General features: G+C 37.1%; 1 protein-coding gene across 3 annotated transcripts in view; it reads left to right on the forward strand.

The window, feature by feature from the left end:
- The window catches only part of ccdc126 (coiled-coil domain containing 126), a 61,995-nt gene extending 56,136 nt beyond the window's left edge, over nt 1-5,859 (forward strand). For all 3 annotated transcript variants that reach the window (XM_034160581.1, XM_034160579.1, XM_034160580.1), the window contains exons 2-3: nt 1,383-2,188; nt 3,069-5,859. In XM_034160581.1, the coding sequence (XP_034016472.1) occupies nt 1,954-2,188; nt 3,069-3,325 (492 nt within the window). In that variant the 5' untranslated portion in view covers nt 1,383-1,953 and the 3' untranslated portion in view covers nt 3,326-5,859. The remainder of the gene's footprint in view (nt 1-1,382; nt 2,189-3,068) is intronic.
- Nucleotides 5,860-7,492: the final 1,633 nt, after the last annotated feature.

Raw genomic sequence — 7,492 nt, forward strand, 5'->3', positions numbered from 1 at the left:
AGGAACAGGTACCTCATTTCTCCTGCACATGCATAGTGTGGTGTTGAGTTTTTTTGTCAGTTCAGTAACTAATGTGACGGTTGAATTGGAAAATGAATGCCCTCTGTAATTCTGTCTGTTTCTGTGCCATCTGTTTGAAACTATGACATAGGTGCTGCGAAAAGCTTGTAATCAGGTTTCCTGGCAACTCTTGCCACAACAGCAGATTTGGTCCTTGTGTAGAAATGTTCTTTGAAACTCTAGACAATAGCAATAAGGTGAACATTGTTTATTATCTGGCAGTAAATTTTGCATATATATATATATATATATATATATATATATATGCAAAATAACCCTAACAATTATTTTTCTACATTAATCCATTGAATATTTTCTGATTAATCAATTATCCTTTGGTTTATTTACCAGTACACCATAACCATAAATTCTACCAATAACTTTGCGTTTAGGTATTTTGCCATTAAAAACTTTTTTCTCTCAATTTATATGAAATCCCAACATATAGAGGATATAAAGTGCCAACAGTTAAAAAGGCTTTCATGGAAAATATAGAAGAAAATCTTATACACAGCTTTGCCTGATCCTGAGACACAAAAAAGACAGAAAATAAAATACTAAAATATTTCATAGACCTGAAAATATCTATTATTTCAATTACTCTGTTGATTATATTCTGGATTAATCCATTAGTTGTTTGGTCCATTAAAATGGTAAAACATATTGATCAGCATTTCTCAAAGCCCAATATGACATCCTCAAATGTGTTGTTTTTATCCACAACCCAAAGATATTCAGTTTACTGTCATAAAGCAGGAAAGAATCCAGAAAAATAACATTTGAGAAGCTTAAATCAGATAAACTGGACATTTAAAATTGAACTCAAAACCAGGGCTGGTATGATTTCAATCAGCTGATTTAAATCACGATTTAAAATGCTGTAAAAATAATAATAAAAAAAAATCATCAAAAATATATATTTTTTAGAAATCAGTACTTAAAACATCTCTGAAATACGAAATCAGTACCATTAATTAATGGTACTTGTCCATGTTGTATGTGCACTTTTATGCTTTAACATGTCAATAAAGATTATAACTAATATTATTTGTATAGTCTCATTTACAAGAGTGAAATAAATAAAAATGAAAAGTCGATACAAATCAAAAATCCTGACTTTTTAGAAAAGTCTTCAAAACGTCCTCAAAACGATTACCTGTAATTGATGACTAAAATAGTTGGTGATTAATTTAATAATCTACTAATTATTATATCTTTATCTACCTGTGTGTCAGATAAGTTTAGCAGAAGGACTGTTCAAGTGTTTGTTGAATATTCGTACTGTTGTTTCTGATACATTTCTTGTTGTACTTCCACTTTAGTAAACGATGTGTACAGATTCCCAGGCCAGGCACCCAGTTTGCATCGGAGATTTGGTGCCAAACCTTCTGCAGCCAAAGCAAGATTCCAAAAATCACTGATTGCTGTTGTCTGTGTGGATTAGCCTCCACGTGGCTTCATTTCCTGGTTGCTGTAGCTCAGTGCTTTCTCACCACCTCTTAGATTTGGCCAAATGTCCGAGAGGTTGAAGTTCTTCAGTTACTCTATTGAACACAGTGAGCAGCACTTGTCCAGCTGAAGTTTCCTGCACCAGCCTGGCAAATCTCAACCAGCTGCATGAGTGCCACTATGAAGCCGACATTGACTTCTGCCCTATTTGTGGATGCAAACAGCAGAAAACTCCTTGAAAGAACCAACTGCCAGTTACATTATTGAGCTATTTGTGTCTTTAACTACAGTACTCAGACTTTCAACTTAAAAACTGGACCAAACTTCCCACCCATGTAATGTTTTACACCTACAATTCCCAGCGCTCCAGCTGCAGTCCTAATTGACACTTGTGGCTCCGTCACTCCCTCTCCAGCACCGCACCCATTTGCATTCCTCAATACCATGTTGGGAGCAGTCCTCCGACGGAACATGTCCCAGAAACTGAGTGTGTTGTTGCTGATTTTTGGCTTGGCGTGGGGACTTATGCTGTTGCGCTACACAGCACAGCAGCCTCGCCAGAGCAGCTCCGAGCTACGTGAACAGATCCTGGAGCTCAGCCGACGATATGTCAAAGTTCTGACAGAGGAGAATCAGAACTCTCCAGGTGGGCCACAAGGAACCCACATGGCTGGTTACGGTAAGTATTTTAAAGGCTTTTTTTTTTTTTTTTTTTTTGTCATTTTAGCCTCTGAATGCTCTACTCGCATTTAACAATTGCATCATGTGAGAAAGCCCTCTTCAGAAAATCTGCCACATATATATGCAATTAAAAAAATGCACTCTAACTGCATATGTATTACAGTCATAATATTGCATAGTGTACTTACTAAAATGCTACATTTTATGATTGCTTGCTGTTTTGTTTGTTGGTTGGTATGGCCAAAACAGATGGTCACACCACTGAGTCTGGCCTGCTTGAGTCTTCTTCCTGTAATCAGAAAATACCTGAGATTTTCTTTATAGCTGTTGCCAATATTCTTGCTCCTGGGGTAGGTAAGGTCATTTGTGTACGAGTACCTTTGGCCCACTCAGGTTATGATTTGGCGCTGCATAAATACATTGAGTTGAATTGGACAGGAATATTGACGCTCTTGAATTGTAAAGAAAGAATGTAACCTCTTTTCAGAAATAAATGTAAATGCACCAGTTTTTATAATGAGAATATTTAGAAGAATATCCCAAATTATTCAACAACAACAACAAAATGCATTCATATATTTAAATAAAAAAAAACAATTGTATAATGAACATGCAACAGTTATTGTCATTGTACGATTTACAATAAATTCAGACTTTTACAGCCAAGTTTTTTTTTTTTTTACATTAGTTTGGGGATGGACACATGAACATTTCCAAGCTAGCAAATATGTCATGGACTTAATTTACATTCATCTTATGATCTTACTTTGGAAGACATTCAAATACAGTGTTAGCTTGTAATAAAACACCATCTAATTTCTTTCTTTTTTTTTTTTTTTTACCTGTTTCATTTTCCTTTTCTGCACTCTTCTACTCAGCTGATCTGAAGAGGACTATAGCCGTATTGCTGGATGATATTCTGACACGGCTGGTCAAACTGGAGGGTAAAATCGACTTGGTTGTCAACGCCTCCGCCACTAACACATCCCATGCAGCAGGGGGCATCCTTTCCTCTGCTCCAGCTTCCCCCCAAAAAGCCCTGAAGCAAGACAAACTGGGCAGCCACCCAGGGACACTACGCCTTCGACCGCATATCTCCAAAAGGTCTCGAGCACTTCAGTCTGCATACCGTTGAAAGATCAATTAAATTTTTATTTTTCCTTTCTTAGCACATCACACTTTTCTGGCACATATATATCAAAGTCTGTTAACAAAAAGCAATAGGAAGCCTTGTGGACAGCCTCAAACCAAAAAGGTTCAGCAATGTCGGCACAACCCAGAAAGGAAGAAAAGGATGGCTGTTTGATCTGGCCTTTTAAATGCTTATATTTATTTAATTATTTTTTTACAAGAATTCTAGCACATTTTTATAATATTATTGCTGATTTTATTTGTCTTATATTTTATCAGTTTTTAAAAATAATATTGTGATCTTCTCATGGTAGTTGCAAAACTGTATGGAAACATTTGGAACTGAAGGTGAATTTCATGTGGTGTCACAGAAACGTCTTAAAATGCACATGTATACTGCAGACAAATTTATGATGCTTAAACATATCAAAATGCTGAACTTAACAGTAGTTAGGAACTGCTGTATTTCACCCTGTAGCTGACACAGTTGTTGAATACTGTATAAGATTATTGATTTAGCTACCCTTTGAGTGATTATTTAAAGGAAATTAAACTGTATTGTTCACCTGCAATAGATAATCAAAAGGATTTAATCCATTTTAATTTGTACGCCACATCAGCATTCGTGGCATCCCCAAAATGTTGCTGGACATCACGGGCAGCCGATACCAAGAACTGTGAGTGCTGTATGGAATGAGGGCAAAACTCCAGACGTTTTTCCAGGGAATACAGGTGTTCATCAGGGATATGTTCTGGGTCCTACAGTGTTCTGTCATGTATGGATTGGGTGAAGGGTAGGGTTGTGAAAACTACTGTCTATGATGCCTTTGTTGGCCAGAAAAGGTTTACCAAGCTTTGACTTCGTGGTTGATACTCTGAACTTTTCACAATCGGTGGATAGCCTGATTTCAGCAAACAAGAAGCTAACCGAGGAATCCTAGATCAAGACTAAAATCCTTACTTTTAATGATTTCCTGGACTCAGCCATCAGAAGTATATCTTTATGTAGCAAAAAGTGTTAAACTTGTAGAAATCTTCACTTACTTCAGCAGTGGCGTTCATGTCTCTTGGTCCTCTGCCTTTGAGATCAGAGATGCCCGGGACGATCTTACAGAGTCATGAGGTCACTGGACAGTGATGTTCTGCAATCCAGATGTCTTTGCAGGAGAATGGAGGTCCAAGTCTTTAGGGTCCTGGTGCCCTCCTGCTTTGCTGTATGGCTATGAGTCTTGAGACAGACTAAACAGTGACCTAAGGTGGGGACTAGATGTCTTTGGTACTAGGTCTCTTCAGAGGATTCTTGGGTACTGCTGGAATGACTTTCTGTCAAGCAAGCGCTTACTTAGCGAGTCTCAGATGAGGAGTATCAGCCATGACATTTTGGTTATGTGAAGCGTTTTACTCGGCATGATCTAGCACATGGGTGCCTGAGTGTCGAAGACCCCAGTGGTTGGGGAAAGAAGAGAGGACGCCTACAACTCACCTGGTTGTAGAAGATAGATGAATCATATCGAGAGTTTGGGAGGGCTCAAATGCCTGCCTGGGTGGTTGCCATTTATGCCCCAAGGCGGTTCCGTGGTGTGATGGATGTGATGATGCATGGCACCAGCATGTACTCCCAGAACTGACCTGACCACATCAAGGCAGTAATAGATGTTTTTATGTCGGCTGCAAGGCATTTTGCAATTTCTGCAGACTATAATTGGACAGTAACTGTTTGCTGCTGTACACTTTCTACATTTTGTGCATAATGTTCAGAGTGGTTTTACTCTATGATTTGGAAGGGACAGGATGTGCTGTGTGGCTGGTAGTTGGTTAGTCCTCTATTGCTGTTAACATGAGTCAGATATTGTGTTTCTCTGAGACTCCATGGACATTTTCTAAAAATATCAGCCCCATCCAAGTTTGACATTATGGATATTTTAGGATTTGGAGTTCAACCCTCCAGCTTTTCTGCAGGTCCAAAGGATAGATTTTATAATTGAGAGATGCCTTTTCTCTGAGCCTGTTTGGCCCAGACAGAGTATCATTTTTCTGATGTTGAATAATGTGTATTATTAGTGACTTTGTGCTGCAATAAAAAAAAGAAATTTCTGAAGTGCTATATGGGGAATTTGCAGAGTGTAAATGCAAGGAAGGAACACTTTTTCCCCCATTTAAAACAAATTAGCAGGAACAACTGTCACTTTGCTTTGTTTCACTGTTTTGCTTGGACATCACGACTTTTAAGCGGTGTGGCAGCTCACTATTTTTGTAATTTTGCTTCTGTATTCCATCACAATAGAGTGCAAATAAAACAGTCAAGATGTACTTGTAGTGTGCAGTTGCGTCTTATATACAAGATATTTAATAAAAATATTCCATTAATCAGGAATGGAGAAACCACTTTTATAAACGGCCCCTTCATTTTCAGAGCCTATAAGTAATTGGACATGCTAAATATACAGTGGCTTGCAGAAGTATTCAGCCCCTTGGCATTTCATGCATTTTAATTTGTTTATGCCATTTCAAACACAAAGAATAAATCAAGTTTCTCAATATAAAAAATAATCAAAAATTTTCTTCCTTAAACTCAAAACTCAAAACAAATCTCTGCAGTTTGATATTTTAAAAAAATATAAAAGCCAAGATGATGGTTGCATTAGTAATGGGCCTCTTTGGTATAATACCTGTAAATAATCAGCTTTATTGCATGTTTTCTTCAGACAAGTCAGGGGATGGATATGTGAAAATTTCCAAGTCACTGAACATGTCTTGGAATTTATTTACATAAATTATGAAGAAATACAAACAGTATGGCACTCTATGGTAAATCTGTGTGGAGCAGACAGTTCTCAAAAATTGAGTGACTGTGCAAGAAGGAGAAGAATGAGGAAAGCCACCAAGACACTCAGGCAACCCAGAAGAAGTTACATGCTGCTGTGGCTGTGATTGAAGAAATTGTGCACAGTGCAATTTGGCATTTTGCATCACCAGTTATGCAGCTTCATGATGAAGTGGTATAGAGGAGGACTTTCTTTCACCAAAGCATCAAATCTAGGCCTGCATCTCAGATGTACCTTCTGGGGAATTGTAGCTGAACTTTCAGGTCTTTTTTTTTTTTTTTTTTTTTAAGAAAAACCATGAACATTTCCTCGTCACTGAATATGTCTGGAGGTGCCAAGTAAGTAAGGTGCACGATCAGTCGTCGTTTGACAACTGCTTACTCCAGACAGATTTACCATACAGTACCATACTGTTTGTATGTCTTGATGATTGATGTAAATGAAGTCCAAGACACATTCAGCGGCTGGGAAATGATCATGTAGCCATCCTCTGGTTTAGTTGAAGAAAACTAGCACTAAAAATAAAAGCTTACATTTAGATTGTCAAGTTATTTACGTACCATTGAATTAAAACTGCTCGCACATCTTGACTGTTTCATTTCAACTCCACTGTGGTGGTGTTAGAGAAGGAAAAATGACAAAAATAAATAAATAAAATCACTGTCCAAATACTTATAGACATAACTGTGCATTGAATTACTGTGAGTGATGCCATAATCATACTTTTTTATGTTGCTAATGCAGATCAGATAGGAAATCTGACTGCTTTACTCATTAAAATTACTTTTGAACAGAAAAAGTGTCTTCTTTGTTGGTTTTATCTAAGTACAGTCCTCTATCATCAGTTATACAGCTTCCTGGCGGAGTGTAATAGGATTTTATATATATAAAAAAATAATAATCTGCTATTTTTTCAGAAGGCACATATGAAGAGTGAACCCTAGATATTTTTTTCTTCATGTATTAAAATGCTCCACTGTGACTCCTGATGTAACAGACAAAAAATAATAAAAATCCCCAGCTTTTCCAATCACATGCACAAAAGCTTTTTGAGTCTTTCTTTGAAACTGGATATGTGCTGGAAGCTTCAAGTGTTCAACAGCGGCATCTGGTGGCCACAACTATTTACAGCATAAAGAGTTGAGTAAAGATGAAGATTTGGTAAAACTGAGGAAGCTGCAAAGTAAACGAGCGTAAAATATATGCAAGGAAAACAATTACTTGTAGAAAAAAATTATAAAGGTGTCTTTAAAAAAATATAATTTACACAAACTATTATATGCGTCTTTATTTTTCACATGTACTTATTCCTTATGGTCCGTAATTTCACATCGTCTACATCACTG

Source organism: Thalassophryne amazonica, chromosome 20 (genome assembly GCF_902500255.1).
Source record: "Thalassophryne amazonica chromosome 20, fThaAma1.1, whole genome shotgun sequence".
In the NCBI taxonomy this organism is placed as follows: domain Eukaryota; kingdom Metazoa; phylum Chordata; class Actinopteri; order Batrachoidiformes; family Batrachoididae; genus Thalassophryne; species Thalassophryne amazonica.